Here is a 21,064-nt window from a genome sequence, read left to right as displayed (position 1 = left end):
TGACAAAGTACTTGTCCTATTTCGCAGAGCTGGTAGTGTGGTTTATAAAAAACCTATTAGACAGAAACCTGTCGTTGGAAGTGAAGAAAATGAATTTGCCGTAATTGGCTCTTTTATAGAAAATCCATTATCTACAAGTCATCGTAAAATAAATCAAAGAACTACTTCTTCGTTTTTCTTGACAGAATAATAAATACATATTTAATAAATATTATTTATGCAACTATTGTAGGTAAATTAGTAATGTACAGGGTGGGTCAAATTCGACGCTTTTAAATGGAAACACCCTTTTCTATAGGAGATAGACGAAAACTAATATCGGTGTCTGGAGCTCAATTTTCATCAAAAACATGATGGTGAAAACCGCACATCAATATGTGTTACCGTTTCGGAGTTACGGGGTGTTTTTCAAAAATGTGCATTTTTAACTAATCGCTGTAACCTTTTTGCTATGGAAAATTTTGTATTTCTATGAAAACATTTCCAAAGCACCTTTTTACGTAGGATTTAATGGTTTAAGTATAATTCTTTTAAAATTAATAATTTAAGAGTTATCAACAAAAAAAATTATTTTTTATTTGGGACACCCTCTATATTTTTAATTAACTGAAAAGATTTTAAAATTACCTTTCCAAAAATATAGCACACTTAATATTTTGTCATAATCCCCTTCGAAATACAGAATTTTTAAAAGTTCGCCACTTTTAACTAGTAGGCTTTGGACCCCTTATTGATAATAAGCCCTTAATGGAACTCGAAAACATATTTTTCCAGCAAGACGACGCACCGCCTCTGGACGCTGAAGTTATCAGCAAATTTTTGCAGCCAATTTCAAGAATAATTGGATAGCTAACCAAGATCCCAGCCGTTAGCCGCCGAGGCCGCCTGACTTAGTGCCCATGGATCTAATCCTATGGATATATTTGCGGAAGAATAAAGGTTCCTTATTCTTCCGTATAATCTAGACAAGAATTAAAAATACTTAGCAGTTATGAGAGGGTATCTTTCACCCCCACTGAGTTAATGAATTTCTCGAGAAATGTTCAAAAACTGCCCCGTCTGTCCACAACAGAAGACGGTCAATATGTCGAACACCTGTAGCAAAATCTCATGCCTTGGTTTGCTATTTATTATTATTGTTATTAGATATAGTTTAAATGTGTTGATGTTAGTTAAATATATTTTAAATTGTTATAAAATTCTGCATCTCTCATAGCAAATATTATTTTCGTTTTAATTGATGCTCACAGCTAGAATTTGTTTGCATTCAAAGTGCCGTTCAAAGCCTACTTATTTAAAGCCGGCGAATTTTTATATACTCTATCAGGAATTGAGCAAAATATCAAGTGTGTTATATTTTTCGAAAGGTAATTTTAAATATACAGGGTGTCCCATATAAAAAATCAAATTTTCTGTTGATAATTCTTAAATTATTAATTTTAAAAAAATTATACTTAAACCATTAAATTCTACTTAAAAAGGTGCTTTGGAAATGTTTTCATAAAAATACAAAATTTTCCATAGCAAAAAAGTTACAGCGATTTGTTAAAAATGCATATTTTTGAAAAACACCCCGTAACTCCGAAACGGTAACAGATATCGGTTTTCACCATCATGTTTTTGACAAAAATTGAGCTGCAGACACCGATATTAGTTTTTATCTATCTCCTATAGAGAAGGGTGTTTCCATTTAAAAGCGTCGAATTTGACCCACCCTGTACATGGTGTTAATAATCTATTCTATTGTAGCATGCATATTTAAATATGTTTAAATATCTCAAAAACCAAAGATTTTAAACATATTTAACCCTTATAATAAATGCCTTTTTTGGGCATAAGAATCCAAAAATGAAATAAAATACCGGGTGTTCCATAAGAAAAAATCTCGGAAAAAATATAACTTTGGTATGGATCTTAGTTCTGAAACACCCTGTATATTTCAAAATAATTTTAAATTGTGTACATTATCTCCCCACATATACTCATAAAATATTTTATTTCTACATCTTTCCGTTTTCGTATAATCAACCGAGGCGAATGAGGTGCGCCACCCTGTATATTGTCAGGATTTAAACGTACGGTAACATTACAGGCGAGACACAAAAAGTCGTTTTTACTCCGAATAGAACATGCTATTTTTTTCAAATGTCATAAATCAATTTTTAAACAATTTTAAACATTCCAGATGCGAAGTGTATTCCGGAAACTTCGGCAGCATATTCTGCAGATAAAAATAAGTACAAAAGTTCGTATAAATGTATGTCCTAAAATGCTTAGTTTCGGATATAGAGGATGTTGAAGTTTCATTTAAATTTCGATTTTTTTCCTAATAATTTCTGTAGTAATGTCAATAATTGGAATGAAAACTGGTGTCTGGAAGTGTTTTTAACATAAGAAATTTGATTTTAATGTCAATATGACTCCTATTTGTAGGGGGCGCCACCTACATGTGTTTTAACTATTTTGAAGAGTAATAACTTTTCGTCCTCACTTGTATAAAACTACTGAGTTAGAAAATATACATTTATGACGTTTTTTTATATATTTCCGTGACTTTTTACTTAAAAAATGTATCTTTGTAAAAATCGCTACGGGCAACCGTTTTCAAAATATTTAGAATAGAAATAGTCAATACATGTCATTATTGACAAAAAGAAACATTTCAGTAGGATAGTTATTTGACTGATATGATAAATTTGGGAACTTTTTAAATTAATCATAAATTATTCTTCGAAAATGAAAAAACAGTTTCTGTTAAACTTTTGACACAAAATCATTTCAAATTTATGATTTCAGTCGAATAACTATTTAGTCAACATGTTTAATTTATGTCGATGATGACAGGTATTCATAATTCAGATTTCAAATATCTCGAGAACCATTAGTCGTAGCGATTTTTACCACGAGACCTATTTTACGTAGAGAACGTCGTAGATGTATAATTTTTTACTCGCTAGTTTCATACAGGTATGGACTAAAAGTCATTACTCTTCAAACCAGTAAAAAAATGTAGGTGACGCCCTCTACAAGTCGGATTCATATTGACATCAAAATCCAAATTTCTCATGTCAAAAAACTCCCAGACACCAATTTTCATCCGAATATTGACGTCACTTCAGAAATTATTTGGAAAAAATCGAAATAAAAATGAAACTTCTACATCCTGCATTTCCAAAATTTAACGAACATTAATACGAACTTTTTTGGAGCACTCTATATAAATTTTTAGAAAATTTTTAATTGCTTTTAATAACTGGCATACCAGGGTTGTGATATAAACGTAAACCTTACTGTGATGCCACTTTTTTAATTTTTTTAGTCACTTTATATTTATAAACATGAAACAAACGTGTTTAAAACGGAATAACAAAATCTCGTATAAGCCAATCACCGATTCATATGATTAAACCGTTATTTTATATCTCGCCTGATCTTAAAATTGTGGTATTTTCAAACATTACAGTTGTTAATAAATCCTAGCATTAAAACCGAAATTCCAATGGCCTGTCTTCGTTTTATTTGAATATGCGCTAGGATACAGGTTTGAAGTGATTGAAAATTGAGCTCGACAGCAAATTATATCATTCTCATTACTTACCTCTTTGATTATCAGAGAAAATATCATACCTAGTTGTTTATATAAATCTAAATCTTGGGCATTAAATTTCATATACAGGGTGTCCCAGAAATGAGTGCAAATATTTTAAGGGGTGGTAGAGATCTAGTCAAAAGAAACATATTTTCTCTTTACTATTTTTAAAATAAATTGAAAATAACCGAGTTATTTAACTTTGAAAGTTTTAAAAATAAATTGCGACATTTTGAGAGCCGCCGGGGGAAATCGGTAATTTCCCGGATCTCGCCTTGTTCGCCGCCCGCTGTTGCCGCGACTAGAAAGTCTTAAAAACTACTTGCAAAATTCCATAACACTAAGTAGATGATTGCCAGTAGCCATACTTCCCACATTTCCCAAATTAAATTAAAAGAAAAAAAAACTTACCAAACATTAAAAAAGGATATCCCGAGAGAAGATCGATATAATTGCAAAGCTTTCTTTTTTTCCAATTTACCAGTCCTAAAACTGCCTTTAACACTACATTTAACTTCACTACAATTCTTAACAACACTTGAACTTTGATGCCACCTGAGGATCCAAACTTCCAAAATCCCTCAAATGCTGAACCATACTCACAGCTCACAGAGTTTACACTTGATAACGGTAAGTGATCCTTCTGACCGAAATGTTGGGTTAATCAAAATAAATAAAGACAATGGAAGTCCAAAATTCTTTTATTTTCAATATACTCACAAAGGTTCGAGCATTCGTGATCTGTTTATTCGAATACTCTTCGGAATATAGCCTCTTAGCTTCCACAGCCCCTTCACCTCCCAGGAGGAAGTATGTAAAATTCACATGTTAGGTAGAGTTTAGAAGCATATCCACCTCCTTCGGATTTGTATAGGCCATCGCGATTTACCGATACCAATACCGATTACCGACACAAAAATATGCACTAACGAACATTTCAAACACCATCTCCGATAACTTTCTGGAGTTTTAAAAACTCGATACTATTAGAACTCGACTATCAGAAATCGTTGACGTTTTCTTGTAGACGTATCTGTTTTAAAAAGTAAAGTGTTCTCGAATAGTTCAATTTAAATATTTTAAATAGTTTTTTTCTTGATTCTTTATATTTTTTTGCTTCCGACGACGGAAAGAGAAGACTTTCCGAAACGTTAAGCATTTTTTTTCTTTTTTAGGCAAATTTTTATTACTGTAAACACAACTTCTGACAAGCAGCGTCCGTTTAGGTTTAACGCCAGAAGTGTTTACAAAAAATAACTATTTTATTTTGTAGATTTTTCTTGCAGTGCAGTGGCGAAAAACCCATAAGGATTTTTTTGGATAGATGAATCCGCCACATAGGTATAGACATTTTTTAAAATTAGGGTAAAGAAACAACCCTTCGATTAACCCTGTATAATATGCCAAATACTAAAGTTTATAAAAAACTGAGTTTATGAATTAAAGTTGATAAAATTATATACAGCTTGCTAAAAAATTCATGAAAATAGGACTAAAAATAACGAAAATATAGCTCTTTAAAATTTGACCAAAATTTTCTCCGTTGCGTTTTTTTGCATCTAAGTGTAGAAACTTGGTAGAAACGAATGAGATTCTGCTCTATTTTGATTAATTTAAAAAAATGCTAGAAGAATGGATATGAAATATTAAGTATCTGGCATGAAAGTATCGACATTCAAATTTCTGTATTATTGAAGTATCTAATTTATGTGTCCCATGAATGTTGATATGTGCAAAAGAATAAATACTGCAATATACTGCCCACAGCGAAATGTTATGACTGAATATTCATAAATATTTGTTTAATACCTAATTCGCGATTGTCAATAAATAACGTAAATAAGAGCTTATCGTAATAATTAATTGTTAGAGATATATTAAAATTCATTTTGAAATAATATCGAATGTGGGTGTAAATTATATAAGGTGTCTCAAATTATGTGAACTAATCTTAATATAAAATTGAAAGAAGGCGTTCATTATTTTTAAAATGAAAAAAAAATATATTTCGAGAATTTTCGTTTCTATTTTCACCCGCAGTTTGGGACAAGCTGTGCAATTATGAAGGAAAATTTGTTGGTTTTTGTTATGAAGTGTAAGGATAAGCAGAAATATCTCACGCTAATCACACTAATCACGCATAAATCTGAAAAATGAAAAGTAACCATAGATAAGAGAATAAAAATAACATAACCAAACATTACCCAAAAAAGCTTTGTTTTTATTTTTTACAATATAAAACCATTGTTTTTATTGCTGCTGAATAAAAATCGATAATTTATCTCATGTGACATAAAAATAAAATTTGTATTTTTTTTGAAACTCGCACCTTCACGTCAAATATCGTTTCCTGTTCAAATAATTTCCTGTTCTAAAAATTTTCGGCGCATATTTTAAATTTTAGGTTTTTGCTACAGCAGCGCTATCTTAAGGTGCGTTCACACCGGCCGTACCGCTCCGCGCAGAGCATTTTTTAACATGTACTTTTTGAAATGTATTTTTTTTAGCGCTCACAAAAGTATATGTTAAAAAAATGACTTGCGCGGAGCGGCGCAGCTGGTGTGAACGCACCTTTAAGTCTTTCCTTTTTTATGACCATTTTTAATGCACGAATATATTTCTCCTTACCTCTCTACACTCCATAGTTTTTGTATTTTATCAGATAAATTTCCATTTCCTAGAAAATTTATTCAGTAAATCGATTTAGGTAAAACAATAAATTACTTATTTAAATCATTTTTTCCCGGCCAATTCTCACGCTCTCGTTTAGTTTCAGTTTTTATATAATAGCCTCTTTTGAAACGTCATAGTTTTAGCAAAATTATAGTTCACTGTAACAACTAAAGTGAATGTAATTCGAACTTGAACCATCTGATCAGTTGAACAGATCATTTACTTATAGTCTAAGATCCCGCTGCATGATTGGCTGATTATATTTTTAATCAAAACATAATTTTTACGTATATTTATGAAATACGGGAATACACTTTTAACAGTGTCAATCAAAAAGTTGTCGCAAGTAGGGGTTGTCACGGTTCAATTTTTTTCCTGATATACTTTATACGGGTCCGGCAACAATGCATTGGGCATCTGTAGCTCCTATAATAAAAAACTTAGGAATTCTGAATAAGTGCAATCCTAAAGTATATATTAAGATATATTTCAGGAAAACATTTGAACTTCTACAGGGTGGTTAAAAATCAGCCTGTATAATCCATATTACAAGGCATGACATGATCTTTAAAACATCCACTTTTTTAATCTAGTTCTAATCTCTTAATAGTACCAAACAATGTTATATTTGTATTCTTTGGTAATACAAAGACACCGAACATTATGCAGATATCAAATTAACTATAGGGAAATTAAAATATTTTTGGTTGCACATCATAATACGACCACCAGCAAACTCCATAAGACGGCGCGACGCATGGTGTCAGTGATGACGTTCAGCGAAAGCCTTTTTTAAGAAGATTTAATAACTATATAAAAAAATTGCTAGGTTATAAGTAAAAATTTTGTTGTATGTAATATATGCATTAATATAGAGAAAAAAATATGGAAAAAGTTCAAGAATCTCTGGCTCGAAGGTGTTACTGAATATTCCGAAATGAAATTTTAAAGTTTCTTAAAACTTTTAAGAATTTCTTTAGGAAACAAATTTTACGTTCAATCTAGTCGTTTTTCACATCGAGTTTTGTATCGAGAAGTTATAGTCTAAGAGCTAGCAACGTTTTCGAGAGAGAATTCTAAGAAAACTGCAGTGTATCTATTTAAAAGAATGTAAGTTTGAGTCATTTTTCGAAAATGATACCTCCCAGCGAAAAACTAGTTACGCCACTGGAGTCTACGTGAAAAACTCTAGGGACACATTTTCAATGCATTAATATCAAAGTCGCCCTGTATTTTAGAAACTAAGAAGCCTAGAACAAACCTACAGTGTCCGACAATAGTGCGTCGGGCATCTGTAGCTGTAGCTCCTAGAATAAAAAACTGGGGAATTCTGTTTAAGTGCAAACCTAAAGTATGTATTAGGATGTATTTCAGGAAAATATTTTAACTTCTATAGGGTGGCTCAAAAAAGTGTGAGTGGATAGGGGTGATTTTTTTTAAACGGTACACCCTGTATATTATTGCATTTTTGGCTTCCTTTCAGAACATTTTACATATTCCTAAGACATGAGTAAATATATTTCGATAATTTCAGAGATATTAATAAATAAAAGTTATATATTTTTCAGTCTTTCTTAAAAAATTATTAATAATACAAGAACTGTCCTGAAATCAATACTATATTAGGTATTTACTGTAGATGGACTGTACTTAACTTTGCTATAAATATGGAAATCGTAAATCATACAGGATCTTCAAAATTCTACGCCAAACTTTCTAAAATATAAAATAATTTTTCTTCGTTGTTTTTTTAAATGGAACACCATGTATATTATGCTTTCAATAAATGGAGAATTAAAAAATGATCATTTTTTGTATTTAGAGTATTTCAAAATTTTTAACGGTTTCGCAGATATTCGCGGTTTTATATTACGTATGGCATTTTCCACAGTAAATTTTTATCAAAGCCACCCAATGATTTTTCTCGTTTACCATTGAAAGCGCCATATAAAATAATACTGCGTGTATCTGCAAAACTATTAAAAATTTTGAAATACTTTAAGTACAAAAAATGTTCACTCTTTAACTCTCCATCCAATAAAAAAATAATATACAGGATGTTCCATTTAAAAAAACAAAGAAAAAATATTTTATATTTTAAAAAGTTTGGCGTAAATATTGAACATCCTGTTTGATTTACGATTACCATATTTATAGCAAAGTAAGAACAGACTATCTAAAGTAAATACCTAATATAATTTTGATTTCAAAACAGTTCTTGACTGAAAAATATATATTTTTGATTTATTGATTAATATCTCTGAAACTATATAAAAATATTTACTCATATCTTAGAATTATGTAAAGTGATCTAAAAGGAAGCCAAAGATGCAATAATATACAGGGTGTTCCATTTAAAAAAATCTAAAAAAATCATCCAGATCCACTCACACTTTTTTGAGCCACCCTATAGTTAAAATATTTTCCTGAAATACATCCTGGTACATACTTTAGGTTTCAAAAATCTCAAGTTTTTTATTCTAGGTGCTACAGATACCCGACGCACTATTGCCGGACCCTGTATATGTAGCATATTTAGTTTCATAAAAAAGTAACAAAGTAATATGAAAACCACATCATTATATCTCTACTAATAAACGAGAAATCCCATAAAACTCACCAAAATAGGACACTCTGTATAGACGTGATGCGCAGTAGTGATCGGGACGTCTACCGCCAGCCAGACGGCTCGCACTCTGTTCAGGAGAGCATAGCAAAAGATATATTAAAGATCCAGCTTTCTTAAAATGCTTGTTTTCACGACGTTGTGATTTGCTTAAATGATTTTGATTTTATAGCTAATAGACGATATTAATATTTATTTTACTTTTCAGGATCCTGATGGAAGATGACAATTACGATGATCAATTTAAGTTTGACTACAGGGGCCCCGTACAGATGAAAGGCAAATCAGAACCGATGAACGTTTATTTGTTATCCAGAAACCTATTTACTATATTAGAGACAGATGTATAAATGGATTTAAAGAATAATAAAATCGATGTATTTATTTATTGGAGAATATGTTATTAAAGATGGATATTATTACTAATCTATAATTTTTATGATAAACTTGTTTCAGAATATACAGGGTGTCCCAGGCTGAGGTTCATTAGAAGTTTACAGAACTACAACATCTAGCTCGGAGATTTTTTGCAGATTATAGTTTCACAATAATCTATCAATTGAAAATATTTTCAATATGGCGGCACTTCCGGAAATACCGGAAGTTGACAGCAACTTTCTTATTTTAAACGGGTGCCCCCATTTTTTATTACATACTTAAATTCTCTGTAAAATTTTATGAATTTTGATAAACACTCTATATCTAACATTGACCGTTTTTGAGAAAAAAAATATTTAAAATTTTTGAACACTGTGCCATAAAGAGAAAACATGTGGCTATCTATTTCAAAAATTAAATTGTTCGAATATCATATGATAATGACCGCAGCTGTCATAGAATTGAGCGATTAAAAAATTATCATAAAGCATTTTTTTCAAATGGAAACCCGCTTTTTTATTTCACTAGTGAAAAGGCTTTTCAATTCGTTACTTTTTGACTATACATGTTCCTATACCTAAAATAAATCGTTTTTAAGTTATTTACGATTTAGTTTTAATGCGTATATTTTTTATGATTTTGCCCAGTAGCCTACGACTTTAAACGTCAAGTGATGTAAAACAATAGATCTGGCCATGTTATATTGTGACGCTTTGTTCAAAAATCAGCATCATTTCAGAGCCAACATTGTGCTGTTTTCTTTTTCGACCATACGGAATATTATTAATAATATCAACTTTAGATATCACTAAAGAGCGAAAATACGAGATATATTTTGATAAATACACTTTTTAAACTCTTAAGGCAGGCAGTATTTATAATATAGGAAATTCAAATAGTTCGTTTTCTGACAGATGTAAATAAATTGTCTGGCCGTTTGACACTTAATGTCAAAGGAAGCTAGATAAAATAAAGAAAAATATACGTTTTCAAATTAAATGTTAAATATCTTAAAAACGATTTATTTTAGGTACAGGAACATGTATAGTTAAAAAGTAACGAATTGAAAAACCTTTTCATTAGTGAAATAAAAAAAGTGGGGCTCCATTTGAAAAAAATGATTTATGATAATTTTTTAATCGCTCAATTCCGTGACAGCTACCGCCATTATTATATGACATTTGAACAATTTAATTTTTGAAATAGATAGCCACATGTCTTCTCTTTATGTCAGAGTGGCCGTGGTAATCACTAAATTTGACTTTTAGGGTATATACATTTTTTTGACAGGTAGTTTTTTTCGTCCAAAAATTTTAAATATTTTTTCTCAAAAACGGTTAATGTTAGTGTTTAACATCAATATTCATAGAATTTTACTTAGCATTTAAGTATGTAATAAAAAATGGGGGCACCCATTTAAAATACGAAAGTTACTATCAACTTCCGGTATTTCCGGAGGTGCCGCCATATTGAAAATATTTTTAATCGATAGATCTCGTTGTAAAATAATGATGTGCAAAAAATCTCGGATCTAGATATTGTGGTTCTCTAGAAACTTCTAATGTACGCTCAGCCTGGGACACCCTGTATATCAATATATTGATAGAAAAATATAATAGAATATATTGAATGTTAAATTAATCTCTAAAGAAATTTAACTCTATGTCATCAATCTTCATGTATCTACTAACTAATATATGTATTGTAATATGGCAATATGTAATATTTAACAATAATTTATTTATTTGAAAACTTCATATCTTTTCGCTCATTTCAATTATTCTAAAATGTTGTAATACTGTTCAGAAATAAATAAATGGAATTGAAAGAACAATACTGACTATTTTTTTATTCATATACAGGTTAAAGGGTTATATATAGGTATATAGGGTTAGTGATAAACTCCTTCCTTACTCTTTTTGTTCAGTTGTAACAGCAGATTTAGACATGTTTATTAGACATATTTTTGGAAACATTTAGGCGTCTTTTTTTATAGTAATCTTCCATAAAATACATCCTTAAAACAAATAATTAAATTAAAAGAATTTCGGATTTGTATTGTCTTTATTTATTTTGCTTAAGATTTTTATATACAACTCATAAATGCCTTTATTGTCAAAAAATTTTTCAATTTGTAAACAAAGGTAAACTAACAAACAAAGTAAAAAAACAAGGTACACAAACAAACAAACAAAAGATAATACAAAACATTATACAAATAATATTGTCAGTCTTATTGTTTAAAATAAACATTTATAAATGTTTATAATGTCAAAGAACAAAAAATAAAAATAATATTCAAAAATATTTAGCTAGTTTATAGTAAAATATCAATGACCTCTAAATAAATTCATTTCGATGTCATTAGTAAATATAGCAATAGCAAACAGTAGACCAGTGTTTACAAGATCAAATTTTATTTTCAAAATATAATTCATTTACGGCGTAGAAAGCCTTGTCTAGTAAATAAGAGTTCAATTCTTTGCGAAATGAAAAAAATGATGTTATGGATTTGATTTCAAATGGCAGGTGATTGTGCATTTTTTTCGAGTTGTATAATATTGAACTTTTAACTAACTCTGAGCGTGTGGTAGGTAGATATGATAGTAGGTATGATCTTGCTCCACGTTCCTGAGTGGATAAGTGTGAGATGGCCTTTCTTGAGAAGCTGATACATGTTTACGTATTAGGCAAACGGATTCAAATATAAATAAGGAAGGAAGAGTCAATATTTTTATTTTTTTAAAAAGTCCCGGCAATGAGTTCTGCTGTATAATCCCAGTGAATATCGAACAGCTCTCTTCTGGAGCCTGAAAATGCGGTCAAATTGAGTCGCACAACACATACCCCAGAATGGAAGGGCATACCTGAGGTGCGACTCAAAAAGTGCATAATAAACAGTTTTAGCCACTGACAAGTTAAGCTCCTTAGAAACAGACCTTAATGCAAAACAGGCAGAGCTCAATTTTTCCGACAAAGCTTCCATATGTATGTCCCATTTCAGAGAATTGTCCACAACAAGCCCTAAGAATTTTACAGATTTGACGACGTCAATGGTGGTGTTGTTAAGTACAAAAAGCTGCAACGAGTTTTTATACGACAAAGCTTTAGTTTTAGAAATGTTGAAACTTAGGAGGTTCGAATTGCACCAAGATTTAATGGTGATTAAGTCATTTGATATAATCCTATGAAGTGCCGTGATGTCCTTGTTGCTCCAACTGATGCTAGTGTCATCCGCAAAAAGACATATTTTGCCACTGATGTTTATGTTAGCAATGTCGTTAATAAAAAGAAGAAACAAAATAGGGCTTAGTACTGAGCCTTGTGGTACTCCACATTCTATTGGCTTGCTAGAAGACAACGTGGTATCCACCCTCACAAGTTGACTTCTGTTGCTCAGATATGACTTAAACCATTCGAGAGATGATCCCCTGAACCCATAGTGCTGCAGTTTATTAATTAAGATCTTATGATTTACACAATCGAACGCCTTAGAAAAATCACAGAAAATTGTTGCTGTAGAATGATGGTTGTTTAGGCTGGAGTAAACTTTATTAAGGAGGGAAAACATAGTGTCATTTGTGGACTTGTTGCTTAGAAATCCAAATTGATATTCAGTAAGTATTTTGTACTTAAACAGAAAAGATACCAGCCTTCTTTTAACCAACCTTTCTATGATCTTAGATAGCGTTGGAAGGAGTGCAATTGGGCGATAGTTAGAAGCTTCATCTTTGTCTCCTCCTTTATGCAGAGGAATGATTATTGTCGTCTTAAGACATTCTGGAAAAATACCATTTTGGGACGACATGTTTATTAAAGTTGTTAGGTGATTCAGAGTGCTTTCTGGCGGATTCGAAAACATTTTTAAAATTAGCCCGTCGGTCCCAGAAGAGGATTTATTTTTGATGGTATTAATTGTACTGCGAAGCTCTTCTAAGACTACGGGCGAAAAAAAGAAACTGTGTAAGTTTACAATATCATTAGAGAGATAAGAAAGTGGATCATGAGGAGGACATATGGTCATCAAATAAAACTATTTAACTGAGGTCTATTCATATATCCCCTATATCTATTCCTCCTAAACAAAGTAGACCTCGTCCAGATTACCTTTAGCAGCAAAAAGCAGACGTTAACTTGAGATATTTTACAATTTTATAAGTGAAAATATTTTAGGGGTGGTGTACGTTGACCCCAGAAACACGTCTATGAGGTTATTTTCGCGAAAAAAAAATTGGGAACTTTATGAAAAATATTTTGGAATTTTTAGTTAAAAACATAATACCTTCATAATATGGCAACATGTATAGGTAATAGCATCAATTTACAAGAATGAACACCCAGGAAAGATCTAGTGATTCTCAAAAGTTAAGCTAAAAATATATATTTTTTTTAATTTTCAAAGAGTAATATCCCGATTATTTTGGACTTATTTCAAAAACGGTAAAGAAAAAATATGTTTCTTTTATCGAGATCTACCAGCCCTGAAAATATTTGCTCTTATTTAAGACCCACCCTGTACATTATTCTTTATTTTATAAACATTCACTAAAGACACTGATTAATTTGCCCATTTTCTACAGTCGCTATCCGTAATTTACTTTCAGATATGGAATTAAGTGAATTAATTTAGCCTTTCATGACTTTTTGTCTTTCATACCCCAGATAACCGTTAAATTACAAATTATTATTATGTTCAAGAGGAAAAATAGTCGCCAACCAAAATTTAGCGACGGAAAGTAAAAGTAATTTTAATACGTTTTACATAATACTGCCATTTGAAACAAGATATAATTACTAGCGGATTTTTTTTATTGTGGTTTAGATAATACTATGGTTATATTTCGACATCAAAATATTGAGTTTGTGTGACGAAAAACCTTAAGCGCAAAAGTTTTGAAGCCTAGAAATATAATCCATCCAGTTTCAATTTTATATATTGTATTTTTTTTTTAATTTTTATATAGATATTTTGTTTAAAAAAATGGGGAAGATACACTTATTGCTGATGTGTACGAGAATAGATGCAGTGAGTTGACCAGCTAGTATATCATAAGAAGGCGCTAGCTAAACAAGGTATTGACAGGTCTTTATGAAACTCTCGTCAATATACAGAGTGGTCCGAATTGTATTCCGGAAACTTTGGTAGCGCATTCTGCAGATAAAAATAAGTAAAAAAGTTCGTATAAATGTATGTCCTAAAATGCTTAGTTTCGGAGATAGTTTCGGACAGGGTGTAGAATATTCATTTTTATTTCGATTTTTTCCAAATAATTTATGAAGTAACGTCAATGTTTGGATGAAAATTGGTGTCTGGGAGTTTTTTGACATGAGAAATTTGATTTTGATGTCAAAATGACTCCTATTTGTAGGGGGCGCCACCTACATGCGGTTTGACTCTGCGGGAACTTGGGCCCGCATAGCCCACAATAGACAACAATGGGCCCAATTACAAAGAGAGCTATCGGCGTTTGTTGGCATTTTGCCAATTTGTTTGGGAAAACCCTCTGAGCAGAGGTAACTCTTTTTGACGATTTTTATTTTAGACGTAACATTGAGTAACGTTTCCTAATACCTTGCTTTTCTTTCTATAGGGTTATAGTTTACGGCAGAATTTTATTGTAAGGTATTTTATGGTGGCTTTATTTTCTGGTGCCATTTTGTCTTTTTTGCACCTGACATTTGGTCCACCTTTCTCCCTACAATTCACACCGGGAATAACGGAGGAATCTCCTGAATGCACGAACGTTTTCGATCCTGTCGGTCCAGAAACATCTTATACCACAATCCAGTTCCAGTAGCAGTTCATCAGAACCAGCTTGTGACCAGAACGGATAAAAAGGCCAGTCATTAAATTTTATATCTATATAATTTAAATTCCTTTTAATTCATTAAGCCCTTCAGGCATATTATATATTTGATTGCTTTAGTTCACTATGATATATTTTACACATGTTATGCATATTTCTGACATTCACATAATACGTTTTTTTTTTAAATATAAGAGTCCCTACATTTTGGTACCAAGATCGCCAGACTTTATGCGGAATAATTAGTAAAATATTAATATTCAGAAGCGTGCAGATTTAACTACCATTTTGAGTGATCTATTTTGATACATACAATTTACCAACAAATATTTTCAAACATCAAATTTTTCATAGTCTTATTTTATTCTATTTAACAATTAATTATTAATTATACTTAGTTATTAGTTTATCTCAGCGTTTCATTTGTGTAATTCCTAAAATAAGTATTACCAATTTTCTGAGCTGATTTGTCAGTTTTCAACTTAGAAGTTTTCGAAAGTAAATGGAAAACTGAGTGGCGCCCAGTATCTTATAAAGACGTAAGTATCACAATTTAATTTTCACTAGCTTACGACCCATTGCTTACCGGCGAAGAGCTCCGTCGCATAGTGTTAGTTGTTTTAATATTTTTCCAAAAGAAAATTCTTATATAAAAACATTCCATCTTTTTTATAACTTCTAATGCTATAATATGTGAAGAAGGAATTGGTGAATAATTAGAAATGGTTGAATAAGCTGAACATGATGAAGATGACGATAATAACAATAGAGATAATATATAAGAGATAGTCTAATAAATAACACAACACTGGAACTTGATGAATTTGGTCTAACATAAAGAAGTGAAATATAAGCAAATAGTTTCTTTATATGTTTGACAACGTCACTGGCGTAGTTGCAGAGAACTCATATAAACAGAAAAATAATGGTAAATAAGTAAATATCCCTGCCTTTTTTTATGGTTTATATATGGTTTCTATACAGTTTATATACCCATGATTGTCTTTATGAAAGACAAAAAGAAGAAGCCTTTAAAAAGTCCTAAGAAAATCCAAAACGAAAATTTATAATAACCTTTTCTGTAGCTTTAAACAAAATAAGTTTTGTGCTTTTTCAACATATTAGAACAGAAAAGAATATGATGTTATTCAAAATTAATAATAACAATCTATCATACCTAGAATGAAAAGCTAAAAATGATATTGCCATAGAATCATCGGGTTTTGATTTTTGGGACCGTTCTTTAGGGAAAAAAGCAATTATATTTTCATATTTCTTTATTTCTCTCTAACACGGTATGGAAATTTGGAAATGTATAGACAGAACTAACCATTTTTCAACAAGTATTTTTTTTTTATGAAGAATGCATTTTCTCTTCAAAAGTTTTTCCTCCTGTTAGGCCAGTAAGCGAGAGTTTTTGTGCCCGAATTCTGAACACCTGCACCGATTGAGGTGAAATTTTAACAGTGAATAGAGATATACAATGTAAGAAACAAAAGTATAATTAAAGTTAAAACCCTGGGAGTGTGTACCACCCCTTCTTGGGGATGAAAAATAAATTACCCATTTTAATTAACTAATAATAATAAATAATAATAATAAATAATTAATAAACAAGAAATGTTCTATGACATTTTTTTCAGAAAATTAATATTTTCCTAGTTATTTAGGATTGAAAATGTTGATTTTTATCGCAAAAGTTATACAGGGTGTCCCAGAAATAAATGCAAGTATTTTAAGGGGTGCTAGATCTCGATAAAAGAAACATATTTTCTCTTTATCGTCTTTCAAATAAGTCAAAAATAACGGAGGTATTTTACTTTGAAAATTTCCAAAAAAAATTTCAAAAAGTTTCAAATTTTCAATTTTTTTTTTGGCGAAAAAAAACTAATAGACGTGTTTCTGGGGTTGAACTATACTACCAGTTAAAATATTTGCACTTATTTCTGGGACACCGTGTATAAAGCAAAAATGAAGCTTTTGGAATAACGAATCGATTCATTTTTTGCTGATTACCGTAGGATAAGAGAAATAATAAGGATAAGAGTTTTGCGACAAAACGCAAGGTTTTTGATTTAAGAAAATGGCAGAAAAATATGCAGTTTTTAGCTGAAAAATCAACATTTTCAATCCTAAATAACTCGAAAAATATTAATTTTCTGAAAAAATGTTACAGAACATTTTTTGCTTAGAATTCACCCCTTTATTTATTTTTGCAATTAAAATGGGTGATTTATTTTTCACCCCCGAGAAGGGTGAAAGTGACCCCCAGGGTGAAAGCACCCATCGCTAGTATGTAACTTTTGTTTGTTACATATATCTCTATTCACTGTTAAAATCACGTTAATCGGTGCGGGTGTCAAGAATTCGGAGGTAATACCTTATTTTTATCCTCGCTTACTACCGGCCTATGTAATATGTAAAAAAACAGTCCATAACTGTATATTAGATACCTTCATTTCTTCAAATTATTTTAGATATCTGATCGAAAAAGACATTCTCTTACATTCATTAATTACTTTTACAACTTTACATTAATGTGAAAAAAATCACCAGATCATTCTTCCATAAACATGAAATACATATTATATTTTTGAAATAATACGAGTAAATATCATGCAACATTAAATTTTGCCAATTAACAGACAGCGCAATTATCTCTCATACTCTCATATAATATATTGTAGAAATTTAACGAATGCGTATAATGATTATAACGTGTTGGTCCAAAAAATCGTTTGTTAACAATATCGCGATTTGTTATTAATTATTCAGTGAATTTTAGCAATTTATCAACCAGCTTACTTATTATAGTTAATTGCAATTAATACAACATCGAATTGTATGTGTATATTAATTGTAAAATAATTTTCTATTAATTTTTATTATTTTTTCGTACATTCTATACTTGTAAATTCATTTATGTTTTTAATCTGACGCGTAGGCTACTTGTTTATTGATTTATTTATTGAAAGAATTGGGAAGATACTCAATTTAATACCATTTTATCGTCTTGTATTAAAAATAACTATTAATTTCAACTGGATACCTCCACTCGTTCAAAATACTCAATAATTGTGTTATCCCAACGAAGATAGCATCCTATTCGAAATAAAGCCAATTATCCTAACTAGAGACAACGTTATGTCAGATGTATATCTATTGATTAAGCATATGATTTTACTAATTAACTGATGTCAGCGGGTTCCGGGCGGTTCGTTAGGCAAACATCAATTCTTGCAAGGCTAATAAGAAAATGTCTACTCAATCGTGATAATTATTTACCCTATATGTAATTTAATTAAGTGTTGCATTACGTAATGAATAATAGCAAAATAAAACACAAATTCACCACAATACACCAAAACATGAGCGTAGCTATAGATTTTGATTTTTTTTTGTTGGCTTCTTTTTCAATCTTTGTATATTTATTGTTAACTTATTTATTCTTGGTATTTGGTCCCATTTAATTAATACAATTCAAATACCGTATGATCAAATAAAAACGGCGTCAGCGATGGCTATGAAATGAAGATCGCTGTCATTTTATATGTAAAATTATATGGGAAATGTCATTGATCGTCATTTTCAAGCCAACTGGACGCCGTTTTTTTTTCGATCATACGGAAGAATTATAACATAATATCACAGTTTAAAGAATATAAAATATATCAGTTGACCCACTCTAAGGAATTCTATTCTTATTTTGACTTCAAAGGCGGCCCGTGACCCTTCGAGGTGACAAAAAATTTGTACGTTTACCGGGTGCAGCGGAAGTGCTATTTTATCAGTCAACGCTGGCCGTATACGAGGGATCAACTAAAAATACTAAGGAATTTTAATACAGCAAGTAGAAAAATAAAAATACAGTACTAGTTTTATTGATTAACAGTTTTAGGCGTCTTTAATAATTTATCAATATTTATTTACTTTCTTCTTATTATTATTTAATAACATATCTCATTGTTTACAAATATAAATACGACATGAATTGAAATGTGAAATAAAAAACGGATTTTAGTTAAGTACATTATCTTATAATACTAATTTATTCATGTTAATTTTACAACAAAATAATTTACATGTTTTACCATCAATGTTAATACATAACGATTCTTATTATATATATATATATATATATATTACAATGTTATATCAGGAGATAGTACATTTTTCATTTCACCGCATGTGTGCGGATTTGGTTAAACGTATGCGTTCGCTAACTGTGTACGCGGCTTAATGTGTCTCTGTTGCAATTTGTTTAATACCTTCATGTGTCGGCGGTACGGCACCTAGGTTTCCCATATAATATGGTGGGGATTATAATTGCTCGGTACACTGCAAGTTTCGTATTTGTGCTCAAGTCATGATTGTAGAAAACCCTGTCTTTTAATTTCCAGGCGCTGCTAATCCTGTGCTGAATTTCAGAGTCGATATTGGCCTTTTCCGAAATCAATCGTTTATATTCGTATTTTGGAAAAGCATTTTTTATGGAAAAATATGAATATAAACTCATGTATAGGAATGTTAACTCAGTTTTTAGACGACATGCTTTCATGAAAAATTATCAGTAATTTTGATGCACTTGGGTAATTACTTCCGATAATTTTTCTAAAATGTGTGTATTTGTCTATGCCTGTGTTAATGATAATTAATGTCATTAAATGTTTAGACAAATGTTTGTAACTGACAAAATATATCTACGTTTAATGGTAAGTTAAAATTATTATTGTTATATTGTAGTTCCTTGAAAAAGTTCAAAATGTGATTGAAACGTCTAAAAATTATTAAATATTATCACAGTTTAAAGAATACAAAATATATCAGTTGACCCACTCTTCGCCCGTATCAAAATTCCTCCCGCCGCTCCCCGCCTGTCTTGTAGACTTGGGTCAGTCTACATCCATTGCTCGACGTGTACACAGCGTTCCAAGTTTATTTTAGTTTTGTTTTCGGCCCGACGCATAGGGTGAATCAAAAATAGTGTTTTAGTTGTTTTGTTCGAATTGTGAATAAAATGTCTACTAGAAATATTTGTGCAGTGGATGGTTGTGAAAGTAGAATGACAGACAATATATCGTTCTTTAGGTGCCCAAAAGATGAAGGAAGGTATGTGTTTATATAGTATAGGATATTAACTATATAATAATTAAAGTATCAGACATATTAAGTATATTATAATTATGGAAACCTAACTATGAATAAATTGTTTTAAAAATATACATATAAATTAAGAAAAGATTTTACTCGGAATATGCACGAAATATTTATTTTTAACAATTAGTTTATTATTTTAGTAGATATTTTAGAGTAGTAGTAGATACTTTACTATTATGTTTTGGATTTTGCAGTATTTACCGGTTAACAAAGTGCATATTAAATTATTATTTAAGATATTTGCATTTTTTTAAATAGCATGTTTTACTTTTTAGATGTTTGTATTTAACTTTAACTACCTACCGGGAAAGTCCAAATTTTATCGTGAGGTAATAAAAATACGTGCATACAACTTCTGCTATTGACAAGTTTTTTAGAGTTTTTACTAAATTTTATGTAACAGTAAATATAACATTTTTATTACTCAGTTTAACAGCTTAGCATTTAAAGAAGAAATTGGCGCACAGCTTAAAAAAGATTTTTGTAAAATAGTTTTTGAGCATCCATGTAACAATTTCCCATATGAGTATTTTATAAGTTTATATACTAGGGTCCGGATTTATTATACACTAAAATTTATAAATATAGATATTAAAACGGTAAAATCAAATAAAAATAATATTATTAAGCTTAGTATTCTCAAAAATTTGTAAATATTATTATGTATTCCTACTTCCTACATTTTTCTTCTTTTTTTTTGTTTTTTTTTCTATGCATCCACCACCAGGATCATTAGCCATGTAAAACTCGTTACTGATAACACTACAATTACAAGGACTATCTCAATACCCTCAAGCGTTCATTCTTATAAGGACAATTTAAAATTTAACAATC

General features: G+C 30.5%; 1 protein-coding gene across 1 annotated transcript in view; it reads left to right on the top strand.

Moving 5' to 3' along the window:
- LOC115874659 (guanylate cyclase soluble subunit beta-1) overlaps positions 1-9,527 on the top strand; it is a 69,019-nt gene extending 59,492 nt beyond the window's left edge. Inside the window, exon 14 of the mRNA XM_030889876.1 lies at positions 9,097-9,527. Within this exon, the coding sequence (XP_030745736.1) occupies positions 9,097-9,238 (142 nt within the window). The 3' untranslated portion in view covers positions 9,239-9,527. The remainder of the gene's footprint in view (positions 1-9,096) is intronic.
- Positions 9,528-21,064: the final 11,537 nt, after the last annotated feature.

The sequence above is a fragment of the Sitophilus oryzae genome, unplaced genomic scaffold (assembly GCF_002938485.1).
Source record: "Sitophilus oryzae breed Bouriz unplaced genomic scaffold, Soryzae_2.0 scaffold_1297_pilon_pilon, whole genome shotgun sequence".
NCBI classification, from domain to species: Eukaryota; Metazoa; Arthropoda; class Insecta; order Coleoptera; family Curculionidae; genus Sitophilus; species Sitophilus oryzae.
This window is presented reverse-complemented; position numbering and strand designations above follow the sequence as displayed.